The sequence below is a fragment of the Micromys minutus genome, assembly GCF_963924665.1.
Source record: "Micromys minutus genome assembly, chromosome: 25".
In the NCBI taxonomy this organism is placed as follows: Eukaryota; Metazoa; Chordata; class Mammalia; order Rodentia; family Muridae; genus Micromys; species Micromys minutus.
Window position 1 is genome coordinate 9,072,594 of NC_137960.1, and position 14,143 is coordinate 9,086,736.

Consider the following 14,143-nt stretch of genomic DNA (forward strand, 5'->3'; position numbering starts at 1 on the left):
ACACGGTTCTACAGTTGGCGGTGCCAATCACTTTCGCACCAGCGGCGTGCGAGGACTCCTCCCAACATCCCTGTACTGTCGTGTTTCTGAAAGTGGCCTGCATGAGGTGCCATCTGATTACATGTGCCTGGGGTTTGGTGACGCTAGACATGTCCTCTTGGGCTTGTTGGTCACATGTATGCCTTCTGTTGGGAAATGGCCTCCAGGTCTGCCGCCTGTTTCTGGAGGGTGGGTTATTTATTTTTCATTGTTCCCAGAGTCGCTGTATGTCTTCTCTACCTCAGATTGTTACCCATTATCAGCTGTCTGTTACGCAGGCATTTTTTTCACCACCGCACCTGTCTCTTCTCTCTGCTGATTGGTTCCTTGGTTCAGCAGAAGCCCTTAACTTGATAGAATTTACTTGTCCAATTTTACTGGGTCCGGAAAATTCATCATCTGAACCCAAGTATAGAGCTTTGTTCAGACTGATGGATGGATCCTTGTCCCTGGCTGTTCTTCTGGTAGTTTAATATTTTAAGGACCTAAATGTAATCTCTAATCTATCCTGATTTTTGCAGGTGGTGCGTCTAAAGTCTAACTGGCTTCATCCTTCTGAGTATAGACACACAGTTTTCCTTGTACCATTTCTTAAAGGGACTGTCATTTTTCTACTAAGTGGTCTTAGCATCTTCCTTTAAAAAAAAAAAAAAAAGTGCCAGGAGGTGGTAGTGTACACCTTTAATCCCCAGTACTCAAGAGACAGAGACAGACATCTCTGAGTTCAAGGCCAGCCTGGGCTACAGAGTGAGTTCCAGGACAGCCAAGGCTTGTTACACAGATAAACCCTGTAAGTAAGTAAATAAAGAATCCCAAAGCAACCATGAAAGTGTGGATTTATTTCTGAGCTCACTGTTCTGCTTTATTCTAAGTAGCATGGTGTTTTGCTTTCTATAGTGTCATGAGTTGGACAGTGTGGTGTCCCCAGCTTTCTTCTTCCCCCTTCTCTTTCTTTCTTTCTTTTTTTAAAGACTTATTTATTTAATGTATTTGAGCACACTGTGGCTGTCTTCAGACACACCAGAAGAAGACATCAGATCTCATCACAGATGGTTGTGAGTCACAATGATGTGGTTGCTGGGATTTGAACTCAGGACCTCTGGAAGAGTATTCAGTGCCCTTAACCACTGGGCCATCTTTCTAGCCCTTCACCTTTTTTCTTACTCAATAGTGCTTTGGCCATTTGGGGTCTTCTATAATCTCCTATGAATTTTTGTTTTTTTTTCTAGTCATGTGAAAAGATGCTCTTAGAATTTTGCTAGGCCCCTTCAGGCAGTAATGGGCACCTTCATATTAATTTTTCCTCCAGGTGAACATAGACGACCTTCCTGTTTGTGTCTCCTGTTTGTGTTTCTTTTATCTGTGTTTTAGAGGCCGGCATATAGATCTTTTGTTTCCCCATTAAAATTTACTCTTAAGAATCTTATCTGAGAGGACACCATTTACAGGTGGGATTTTCTCCGAGGGGCTGTGTTGATTTTATGTCTCACAACTTTAGTGAATGAGGTTTATGGTGGAACTTTAATATGAGTTTAGGTCATCTGAAAACAAGTGATTTCGTTTCTTCCCTCTCTTTTTTCTTTCTTTTCCCAATTTAGGTGACTTCCCCCCCCCCACTTTCCCCTAACACTGCTTATAAATATTATCCCCCCCCACTTTCCCCTAACACTGCTTATGAATATTATTTGAGTTTAAAATTTGGATTATTTGTTGTTGGCATTGAGGACTGCATTTATTTACTTATTTATCCTTGCCCTTATATTTGCAATTTTTGTAAATTTATTTATAATGATTTTGTTTTGTTTTGGGTCAGGTTTTCTCTATGTAGCCTTGGCTATTGTAGAAGTTACTCTATAGACCAGGCTGGACTTGAACCCAGAGATCCTCCTGTCTCTACCTCCCAAATATTGGAACTAATGGTATGTACCAGGCCATACATTTAATAAATTTAATAGCCAAATACATATCCATCCATACATACTTACATGCACACACATATATATGTATGTATATTCCATAGAACATGCTACATACAGCCCTGTCATTTGTGAAAAGATGTTTAATTTTCCTTCCGAGCATAGTCACTATGTTTTTCTTACCTCACTGCGCTCAGTCAGACCTCTAAGACAGTGCACATTCAAAGGACGGGCTGCTGAGACCCCTGTGTTCTCCTTCTGTTAAGAAGCCACTTGGTTCTTCCACATTAAGTATGAGAATGAGAATTTCCCATGGAGAGCCCTTTTAGGCTGACGGACAGCCTTTCCATTCACAGCTTGTTGGAAATTTTGGTGTTCTTCAAATCTCAGGTGGCCAGGCATAGTGGTACCTGCCTTTAACCCCAGCACACAGGAGGCAAAGGCAGGCAGATTTGATCTCTGCAAGTTTGAGGCCAGCCTGGTCTACAGAGTGACTTCCAGGACAGCCAGGGCTACATGAAGAAACCTTGTCTTGGAAAACAAAAGCAAAACAAAAATTAATTAAAAAGTGGGGCTGGGTGAAAAGAGTCCAAGTGTTTGATTTTGTTACGTTCTCTATCTATATATTAGAAAATTTTCCTAATAAATCACAATGATTGGTTTATTCTACAGATTTACTAGACACAAAATATCAAGTGTTTTCCAGTTATTTGGAAAATACTTTGGTTGAACAAAACTGACAAATTTTCCTTCTCTTTAGTGTAGTTGGAGTGGAGCCAAGTCAACATGGCAGTTTTGAGAGGCCAAGTACCACAGTCTCTCTCTGTTTTTCTCTGTCTCTGTCTCTCTGTTTCTCTGTTTGTCTGTCTCTATCTCTCTGTCTATGTCTCTCTGTCTGTGTCTCTCTCTGTTTCTCACTTTCTCTCTGTCTGTAGCACTATATTAAGGCAGTAGTGTGGAAGCCTCTACCATACAAGTGACGATTTTGAGTCTGTTTGGTGGCCTCTCAGGAAAGGTGCATGTGGATGATTGGCTGGAGCAGTTCTGGGGAAGGGAGCTAGAGTTGGGTCTCCTGTCTGTGTGAATCCACTTAGAAGCCTATAACTTGGTTTGGTGGCTGAAGGATTCTTCCCCATGTAAGACACCAGAAAGGTTTCCTGTGGTTTGACAGCCTTGTTTTTATGTTTGATACTGATAGAAGCTTTTGTAACCCTCCAGACAGACAGACAGACATTCTTATCCCTCTGTCTTCTCTGGTGAACTACAGAGAGATGCCTGAAGATCGTTTGACACCCCTGATAAGTTTGCTTTGAGAACTTCGTGAAATTCTCCCTCACCTGAGGACTTTCTTCATTGCTTATAAATAGGGACAGGTTTAAGAGGACTGGTCTGGACTGGAGAGAAACCCTGGCTATATTTTAATAGGAATTTCTTGTCTTTTCTTTTAAAGATTTATTTATTTATTATATGTGAGTACACTGTCACTGTCTTCAGACACACCAGAAGAGGGCATCAGATCCCATTATAGATGGTTGTGAGCTATCATGTGGTTACTGGGAATTGAACTCAGGACCTCTGGAAGAGCAGTCAGTGCTCTTAACCACTGAGCCATCTCTCCAGCCTGGGATGTCTTAAATTAAAAAAAAAAAAAAAAATCTCTTTGGAGACTCTTTCTGAGACCTGGAATGTCTAGCTTCAATCTTCTGTGGTTATGTGGGTTCTAAAACATAACAAAAAAAAAAAAAATGCAGAACACCAGTCAAGATGGGTAGGAACACAAGGGATTTCCTTCACCAGGAATAGTGTTGTACATATGAATATTTTCCCAGACTTTTTAGTTGTCTTCTTCTTCTTCTTCTTCTTCTTCTTCTTCTTCTTCTTCTTCTTCTTCTTCTTCTTCTTCTTCTTCTTCTTCTTCTTCTTCTTCTTCTTCTTCTTTTTCTTCTTCTTCTTCTTCTTCTTCTTCTTCTTCTTCTTCTTCTTCTTCTTCTTCTTCTTCTTCTTCTTCTTCTTCTTCCTTCTTCCTTTCTTCTTCTTCTTCTTCTTCTTCTTCTTCTTCTTCTTCCTTCTTCCTTTCTTCTTCTTCTTCTTCTTCTTATTCCTTCTTCTTCTTCTTCCTCTTCCTCCTCCTCCTCTTCTCCCTCCCCTCCCCCTCCCCCTCCCCCTCCCCCTCCTTCTTCTTCTTCCTCCTTCTACTTCTCCTCCTCCCTCTTTCTTTGTTTTTCTTTTTTTGGGTTCTTGAGACAATGTTTCTCTTTGTAGACCTGGCTTCCTGGAGCTTCCTCTGTTAACCAGGCTGGCCTTGAACTCACAGGGATCTTCCCAATTAGGCTAAAATGGCTGTCTAGTGAGCCCTAGGGAGTGGACCTGCCTCTATCTCCCTCTCTGGGATTACAGATATATGCTGCCATACTCAGATTTCAGTCTTGTTTTTCCTTTATATGGGTTCTGGAAATGGACTCAGATTCTCATGTTACCAACTGAACTATCTCCCTAGATCCTCTTGTTCTCACCTTTTTTTTTTTTAAATATTTGTTTATTTACTTTATGTGAGTACACTGTCTCTGTCTTCAGACACACCAGAAGAGGGCAACAGATCCCATTACAGATGGTTGTGAGCCACCATGTGTTTGCTGGGAATTGAACTCAGGAACTCTGGAAGAGCAGTCAGTGCTCTTAACCACTGAGCCATCTCTCCAGCCCCTGTTCTTACCTTTTAATTTAATTTAATTTAATTTTTGAGACAGGGTTTCATGTATTCCAAGCTAGCCTTGAACTCCTCAGGTAGCCAAGAATGACTTTGAATTTCTGCTCTTTCTGCATGTACTTCCTCAATGCTGGGATGACAGGAATGGGGTTGGGGACTGAACCCAGGGTTTTGTGTGTTTGAGGCAAGCACTCTATCAAGTCAGACACATTTCCAGCCCCCTTTATTTTTTTTTTTAAATCCCTCAAGGGCTGCCTTTAGATGTATAACAAAAATATTTTAAAATTTAAATTTATTTAATTAATTTAATATTATTAGTATGAATGTTTTGCCTATATGTATGTATGTATGTGTGCCATGAATGTACCTATTACCCCAGTAGATCAAAACCCCCAGGAACTGGAGTTATACATGGTTGCAAGCTATAATATAGGTGTTGGGAATCTAATCTGGGTCTTCTGCAAGAACTAGATATGCATTCATTTCAGGGGAGTCCAGGGATGGTTCTAGGCTGTTATCCTTAAGCGGGGATGGGCGATTGATCCCAGATTCTCATAACAAGTAGCTACTGGGTTCTCTGCCTCTCCAACTGTGTAAGCCAATCTAATGATTCCTGATTAAAACTTTATAGATACATAAGTTCTCTTTCTCTCTGTCTCTGTCTCTGTCTCTCTCTCTCTCTCTCTCTCTCTCTCTCTCTCTCTCTCTCTCTCTCTCTCTCTGTCTCTCTTTCCTCTCCCTCAGTTCTCTTTACCAAAATCGGACAGACTTTCTCCGGTTCTTTTTCCTTTCCTCTGGTTTGAATACACTGGAGTGTCTTTTTCTGTTTTACTTTGTTTTAATATTTTGGCATTGGTCCTGGTAAATGTTTCCTGAGCTTCTTCAATTTATGGTTTCGTGTCTGTCATTAATTTACAAATTTCTCAAGCACGATTTCAAGTCTCTTTTCCCCTCCCCATGTGGGCTTGTTGGAAACAGTCCGTTATCGTGGGAGAAACCACCATGGTTTCCAGTCTTCATGGTTTTGGGCGTGCGTGCGTGCCTGTGTGTGTGTGTGTGTGTGTGTGTGTGTGTGTGTGTGTGTGTGTGTGTGTGTGGACAGCTCTTGCAGAGCTGGCTTTATGTTCAGTTCTCTGTCTCCTCCACTCACAGGGAGAGTTTGTCACTTAACCATGCTGGAATCACGCCTCAATCCTTGCGTGCTAGCCTCTGCTCTGGGTGCAGCCTTTCTCTCTTCAAGGAAGTGTGCTACTTTTAAGCAAGAGTTCAAAAACATCTTCGGTCTCATCAGTGGGGGGCTGTAAGTCAGGAGCACTGGTTTCATGCCCACCATATCAATGCATGTGTATGCACTGGACTGCAAGAAAGGAAAAGAAGAGAAGAAGAAAAGAAAAGGGAAAAAAACTGAGAAAGAGCTGTGGTTAAAAACATCGTGAATTTTTAAAAAAAAACAGTTTTTGGACCACGGATGTTTTCTCTTTCTCAGACTTCCCAAGGCATCTGTATCTTTCTAGAATAACATACATCTGAAGGAAAAACACGGATAATAATGCCCATCGTGGGTAGAGAGGAGAGACCGACTAAGAGGCTGTAAACTCCAACAGCAACTTTTGAACTTTATTTTTTTCAAGATTTTTAAAATTAATTTTATGTATATGAGTACACTGTAGCTGTCTTCAGATGCACCAGAAGAGGGCATCCGATTCCATTACGGATGGTTGTGAGCCATCATGTGGTTGCTGGGAATTGAACTCAGGACCTCTGGAAGAGCAGCCAGTGCTCTTAACCACTGAGCCAACTCTCCAGCCCCAACATTTGGACTTTCAAAGGAAACTATAACTGTGGTCAGTGGGCATCTCTGGTAGTCCCAGGTTGGACTGGGGTGGACGTGTGGCATGGGGTGGAAGTGTGCACTCATGGATGTCCAGGAAGGGGGAGAAAACCAGAGAGGCACAAGCTAGCTAGCCCAGTCCATTAGCTTCTCTAAATGGTCACAGTGAGAGGGTATACTGGGACCCCTGCCTGAGCTGGGACTCAGCTTTCCCGTCCTTCCTGGAGACCCAGCTTCAGGGCGGCTCACACCAAGCATGGCCGTGAGCACTGAGTTGGCAGGACCCAGGGAGGAGGGAGAAGAAGCATGGGGCAGAAGAGATGAGGGAGGCATAGGTCTCTGGTAGGGTCTAGGTTTACCCAGGTTGGTGGTGCTAGCTGGGAAGAGAGGTGTAGCAGAGGCATTGTGGGAGGGTGAAGGTCCCGAGAGATCTAAGGAATGAGAAAGTGCGCGTGGCTAGGAACGTTCTAATATTGCTTGGGGAATCTACAGATGCAGATTTTGTGTTGGAGTGTGTGTGTGTGTTTGCGCGCGCGCGTGTGTGTGTGTTTGTGTGTGTGTGTGTGTGTATGTGTGCGCGCGCGCGTGCGCACATGTTATGGTATATCTAGTTGTATGTGCCTCTGTGTGTACCCTATAATATTTTGGTATGAGGACTTTAAAGAGTTCTTTTCATGTATGTGTATGTATCAGTGTAAGCGTATGTCCGTCATGTGTGGGTGGGTGCCCTCAGAGGCCAGGCAGAGTTATGGGCAGTTATGAGCTGCCCAACATGGGTGCTGAGAACCCAGCTCAGATCCTCTGGAAGAGCAATAAATGTTCTTAACCTCCAAGCCCTTTCCCCAGCTCCTGCTTGGGAGAGGTCTGAGCTGAGCGGCCCTCGCAGCTCTAGGCAGGCATTGTGTATGTACACTGGAGTTTGGTCCACTATACCATTCTCCATCTTCCTAATGCTGCAACCCTTTAATACAATTCCCCATATTATAAATTACTTGTGCTGCTACTTCATAACTAGAATTGTGATGCTTTTGTGAATTGTAATATATACATCCCATATGCTACCTTCCAGAGGGTCACGACCCACGGGTTGAGAATGAATGGTGTTAGCTAAGTAGCAGCCATGAGCTGAGTCCCAGAAGGAGAAAGTCAGGTGCAGGCTTCAGTGCTAACCATGGGGTGCATGGCGGCTGTCTGTCCGGCAGGGAGTGAGAAGCCCTTTGGAGCTCTTTGTCTCGAGCAGTGTGACTGTCAGGTGATGTTTTCTTCTACTTGGTGCCTCAGTCCCTTGCAAGCAGAGGCTTTCGGTCTTTGTGTGATGCCCTTTGCCCGTGAGTGACAGGAAGCTAGCAGTTTGGTTCCTCCTCATTTCTGGAAAGTAGACAAACAAGGGGCTCAGCAAATCAAGTAGAAGGGGGCTACTTCAAACCTCAGAAAACAACGGACTATATAAAAACTGAGCAACTGCCCTGCTCCGGGACAACCACTTCATGGCAGCAGGCCAGGCTCTCCTGCCGGCAGTCTTCCAGCCCCATACTGTATGTGTGCTGTTGGACAGACCTTTTCCACGGTGGCATCTTTAATTAAGGACTCTTCAAGGGATACTGTTAACAAAATTCTGCCAGGATACGTCCTTCTGTGTACAGTCTGCCTCCAAGGCTTCAGCACACTGATGCTTGTCAAAGACTGCCCTGGTGCTGAGCCCTGGTCACAGCTGAGGCAAGCTGGTCAACTGTTACAGTGCAGCGGTATGAGGTATTTAACCAATATTATATTATATTGCTGTGCTATGGACGTATCTACTGGGACTAAGCCTGGGGCAGAGATTGGGTTTAGATACAAAGTGTCAAGATGACCCCACAGTATTATATGGAGCATTGTACCGGCTGGTTTTGTGTCAACTTGACACAAGCTGGAGTTATCACAGAAAAAGGAGCCTCAGTTGGGAAAATGCCTCCATGAGATCCAACTGTAAGGCATTTTCTCAACTAGTGATCAAGGAGGGAGGGCCCAGCCCATTGTGGGTGGTGCCATCCCTGGGCTGGTAGACCTGGGTTCTATAAGAAAGCAGACTGAGCAAGCCAGGGGAAGCAAGCCAGTAAGCAACATCCCTCCGTGGCCTCTGCATGAGCTCCTGCTTCCTGACCTGCTTGAGTTCCAGTCCTGACTTCCTTTGGTGATGAACAGCAGTGTGGAAGTGTAAGCTGAATAAACTCTTTCCTCCCCAACTTGCTTCTTGGTCATGGTGTTTGTGCAGGAATAGAGACCCTGACTAAGACAAGCATCAAGAAGGGTGAAGGTGCAGCTAGGCAGCGAGGTAAGAAATATAGTCAAAGGACAGCTTGCAGGGACACCAGAGCTAGGCAGAGATGTGACGGAACCAAGTGACAGAGTCCAACAGAGGCCCCAGCATGGAGAACATTCTACAGGTCTCAGAAGGGACCCCACAGCCTGCAAAGAGTAAATGGTTGGATGGCTGCACTGTGAGCCTGGTTCCGGGACTTCAGGGTGGGCCCTGCCTGAGACTAGACTTCTGATATACTCTGCTTTTCATAGATACCTGGCCTGTTCTGCAGTTCTCCCCCTTCCTGGTGAAACGTTTCTTGGTGGCCATTGTAATTGGATCTCCACATGTTAAGGGTTTGGTCCCCAGTCTTTGGTGTCATTGGGAAGAAAACTGAGGGCATCCTGTTGGAAAATTAAGTCATAGGGCATGTTCTTGGAAGGGCTGTTGGGACCCTCCCCTTTCCCAGTCTCCGTCAATGGGCAGCCTCCTCTGCGATGGGCTTCCTGTTGTGATGTTCTACCTGGCTTAAGGTACCAGTGTGACTGGGCCAACCATAGTCTGAACCCTAAGAGATGACCATCCTAGAGGAGGCATTCTTTCTTATATAAGTCGATTTAAAAAAATGTATTTGTCACAGCAACAGGAAGCTGACTTACATGTAGCTCACATCTAACTCCCTGGTGTCTCTCTGGATATAAGAGGAGAAACAGAGTCTGCAGTTGATCCTGTGGAGCTAGGACAGCCAGGCACCATGCTCAGGACTGATCTCCCCCCTCCCCCAGTGTGTGTGTGTGTGTGTTTCTCCTCTGTGTCCCTCAGTTGCAGAGAATTAACTAGGGCTGGAGATGAGCCCTGCTCTCCCAAGCATATCCTGTATTTATTTGGAAGAGGAAGGGCATAGAGTATAGCATTGACCGAGATTTTCCTTAGTGCACATCTGTACTTTCAGGGGTTTCAGTGATCACTTTTTAATTGTATATACAAGGGAACAAAACCCTTCTAGGAAGAAGCTGTGAATTTTATGGGACTAATGGAGATGCTGTAAAGGCGGGGGGGGGGGGGGGGGGGCAGGACAGACACTATGGGAAAGAGTGTAGAACAGAGTTCTAACAGCCAAGGTGGCATTCAGGCATCACATTCACAGCAGAGAGCTCCGGTTGGCTTCCATTGTCAGTACCTTTGTTTGTCACCAGGGCCCTTTGAAGAATAATCTTCCTGGAGTCTGGGAAAGACAGGCTTGGTTGTCTCCTGCTGGTCCCCATTCACCATCACCAAAATCTTCCAGAAAGAACCCTCACCCTTTGTGGGGTCAAACTGGAAGAAGTCAGGCAGCCAACCCTGAAGCCCGTGGATGGCTGGTGTGGTCCCCCACCCGGTTCCAGGATTCCTCCCTGGAATTACAGACAGCCCTGGGGGCTACATCCTGCCACCTGCAGAGGCCTGCATTTTTGGACCCATAGTTGAGCTCCAATTGGCTAATTGAAGATTGAAGAATTAGGCCTGCTCTGGTGGGAGCGGACCTGGAAGGCAGGCAGAAGAAACAGGAGCCCCCCTCCTTTCCCTCCCGCTGTGTCTACCTCAGACTCCCCACCTGGGCATGGCTTCCAGGTAGACAGACATGAATACAAAGAGAGACAGGATTACTGAGGTCCAGGACATGCTCCTACACGTATGTGTGCACGAATGCATGTCGTCTGACACACATGCACATGCCATGTGCAACTACAGAAACAGACACACGGGACTTGCACACAAAGACCTGCCAGGGACAGACAGCACGCTCACCTACCCTCCCCTCTGAAAGAATTTAGAAAAGAGTGCTGGGCAATCAATCATTCCCATTCTCAAGAAAAATGTGGACCACAGTCCTGATTGCCTTCTTCCTCCCTGTGCCCTTTTCACCTGGACAGGGACTCCAAGTCTGAAGGCAGATGAAGAGGAGATGTGGGCCAGGTGGATGGGCGAGACTGGGCAGGCCCCTGGGTCTGGGGCAGGATCCGGCCTTTGAAGCCTGGAGTGGATTCAGATGATGTGAGCAGATGAGAATCCCAACAGGCCTCAGGCTGCAGCTGCAGAGTAGTGGGCAGAGGAGGGCCGAGCCAGCCTGGGTCAGGAGGCAATATGGGGAAGGAGAAGAAGACTGGAGAGGGGCCTGGGAGGATTAGACTCTGGGGCAGAGCTAGGGGGTGGTACGGAAGGACGTGGCCTCTGGTCTGCAGAAAAAAGAGTCTTTTCAGATGGTACAGACTCAGGGTGGAGGTGTGGGAAGGTCTGGGGAGCCAGGCTGGTCCTGTGGATATGTCTTTGTGATCTGGGAAATAAGCCAGGTCAAGGACAGTGGGGGTGGGCAAGGATGAGAGCCGGGGAGTTTGGGAGCATGTCACTAGGCCAGTTTGAATGGCTTTCCGACATCTGGATTTGCTGTCTGGTGGGTGTCAGTGTCTCTGATTTTCTTAAAGGCTAGGCCTGGAAGGCCATACTGCCCAGTTGCTGGAGAAAGGAGCCCAAAGGTAGGTAAGGTAGTGTGGGGGTGGGGTTAGAAGTGCTGAACTGGTGGGAGAGAAAAGGGTTGCGCACACACATGTGTGTGTGTGTGTGTGTCTGTTACTTGAAGGTACCTTCTTGTCTTCTGGTATCCCAATTGTGGGGGTGGAGGTGGGGGCAGGGGTCACCCCTGGACATGGCAGGCTTCACAACACATGTATACCTGCAGACAGATTTTAGACGAGGTACCCATGGGGGTGCACCATGGCAACGGTTTAGACAGTCTGCTCTGGACTAGGAGACAGTGGAGATATTGAGACTGGCAGGACCCTCACATGACGCACCAAGTGATCCAAGAGTGCAGGGGACATAAGTGACCATTGTCACTCCTTAGTGTCCACTGGTGGTAGAAGTCTTCTTTCTTCAAATCGCTGGCCTTCCCGTTGTCCACCTCACGTTCTGAACATATGTCCTGCTGTAGGCATGAATTAATGGATGCAGGACATCTTTGCACCTCGCCCTGGGTTTGAACCTAGATCTCACTAGCTTTGTGAGGCAGCGTGGTATGAGGGAACACGCGCGTTGGAGACACTGAAGAGAGAAAGAGATTGCCACTTGGAGTTTTAGAAGCTGCGATAGATGACAGCTCTTGTCCACACTGCTTGCCCCAGGTTCCGATTCCGATCCTAAGCTCACCCGGTCCTCTCTGGCCCAGCTCTGCGCCTAGAGCCTAGGGCCCCGCCTATCGATCTGTCTCCGCCCCGTCCCGCCCCTGCTCGCCCCTGCCCGCCCCTGCCCTAGCCAGCAGCAGCGGCCGGGAGCACTGTGGGCAAGCGGCTCACCGAGGAGCTGGGTGCAGCATCCGGGCGCAGACCGCCTGGCCTGGCCTGGAGAGATGGCTTCCAGGTTTGCAAGCTCAGGGCTAAAGGGTGCGAGGGGTAGGGGTCGCTCGGGGCCCGCTAACCTGTGACTGTCGTCCGCAGGTGGCACCTCCTGGACATACTTAGCAGTTTGGTCTTGCTGCTGGTGGCACGCGTCTCCTGGGCAGAGCCAGGTAAGCCTGAATGGAAGTATAACGTGGTGCCCCAGGGTTCGCCAGACTTAACGTGCCTTTTGTGCAGTTCTCTGGCTTGTCCCGGCAACAGCCACTTCTTATCCTGTGCAGTCCGCCGGGAGGCAGTGGCGGCCTGGCCCTGCCCACGCGCAGGTGGCGGGCGGTGGCTGGAGTGCTCAGGGGGTTGCGCCCTGGTGGAGTTTTTAGCGCCGTGCTGCTCAGGCTAGCCATTCATTCTCTAGACTTTGAGCGTCCGGGGTGCGAGCTGTCCGTCTTTGGTGTCCACTGAGGGGTGGCCAAACTTAAAGCAACTCTTCGGAGAAGTTTGTGCGCTCCGCTTGCTAGGCAAGCGGAGGCATACACTGCTGTCCCACCTCACCAATGTTGGCCTCATTCTCATCAACCCCGAGTGAGTGGCCGCCGGTCCCTCCAGGTCCTCCGGAGAGACCGTGGGCGGGTTTGTCACGGCAGAGAAAAAAAACTGAGAGAGATCATTAAGTGCATGGCGTCATCTTTGAGTCTCCAACCTGTTGAGGCAAAACTGCACGCGTTTGCCCGGGGCCGGACTCCCGGTGGCCGGCTAGTCTTTGTGTGCCGCTGCAACTCAAGGCCCCTGTCCCCCGCGCCGGCAGTGGTGTCGGGTTGCGCGCGGTCCCCCCTTTGATGCTGAGGAGCGCCAGGCCGGCAACAAAGCTCTTAAGTCCGTGGAATCGTCGCCTTCTCTGCTGCCGGGTAAGATCCGCAGCATGGGCGCACTGAGAGCTTGCTTTTGCCACCAGCTCTGAGTGAGATTCAGCAGCTAACCAGTAACTGGCTGCTCTCCTGCTCAACATATCCACAGAGCCCCTGAGCTGGGGGCTGGTGCAATGCCAGACTGCCAGGGTAGAAACCCCGCGCTTTATCACAAAGGCGCCCGCTGATGAGCCAAAGAACCAAATGCGTACTCTGCAGTGTCACCTGCGGTGGTCCCAGGGCTCTTGCCAGAGCATCTCGAAGGATAAAAGATAAAGAGAGGCGGGGAATTACCCAGGGAAGGGAAAGTAACTTGGTCCATTGCTTCAGTGCGTTGGTCACTTCGGGCTAAACATCATTATTGGCCCTTTTAAACAGCAGATCTGAAAAGCACCTATTGGTTGGGTATCGGATAATTCTTCATTTACTTGTGTTAACTATGGGGGTGGGGGTTGGGGGGTGGGTTGGGTGACGCCTTGCCACTGCCAGAGATGGGTCTTGGCCAGGCTGTTCTTACTGACCAACCACATGGCACTTGGGGCTATTAATCAAATGAGGGACTGGCAGGGGCAGCAGACAGGGATTTGTAAGCCTGGGGACTCTTCTGTAATCACTGGTGACAAAGGAAGATGCTGGAGAGACCAGCACACACACACCCCAGCTCAGCACACACATACGCACACACCCCAGCCCCCAGCCTGACTGATTTCAAGTATAGAAAAGGTGACCTTAATTTCAGCCTTTAGATGGAACAAGCCTGTGTGTCTGTAAGCTTTGGTGCCATCTAAGGATAACCTTGGGAAGGTGGTGTGTCTTTGCTTGCTGTGGCTACTGTTGGGGTTTTTAGCCTTGTACCCTCAGGGACAGGGAGGTTCCTCTAGAGATGTCCAAGGAATGTGACTCTTCTGTGTCCTGGAGGTTGAGTCAAAAGCTGCTCAGTAGGGGGCTTGTGTTGCTTAATCCAGCTCCTCCCCCAACATGGTAGGGCTCCTCATCCTGGCTGGGCTGAGTCCTTGGGACCAGGATAACTGATGGTCTCTTGAGTTATTGGGGGTGGGGGAGAAGAGCTAATATGCCTGAAATCCTGACTGACAGG

General features: G+C 47.8%; 1 protein-coding gene across 2 annotated transcripts in view; it reads left to right on the forward strand.

Moving 5' to 3' along the window:
* Positions 1 to 12,090: 12,090 nt before the first annotated feature.
* Positions 12,091 to 14,143, forward strand: part of COL18A1 (collagen type XVIII alpha 1 chain) — a 106,070-nt gene continuing 104,017 nt past the window's right edge. For both annotated transcript variants that reach the window (XM_080937554.1, XM_080937555.1), the window contains exons 1-2: positions 12,091 to 12,167; positions 12,245 to 12,315. In XM_080937554.1, coding sequence (XP_080793680.1) covers positions 12,157 to 12,167; positions 12,245 to 12,315 — 82 coding nt within the window. In that variant the 5' untranslated portion in view covers positions 12,091 to 12,156. The remainder of the gene's footprint in view (positions 12,168 to 12,244; positions 12,316 to 14,143) is intronic.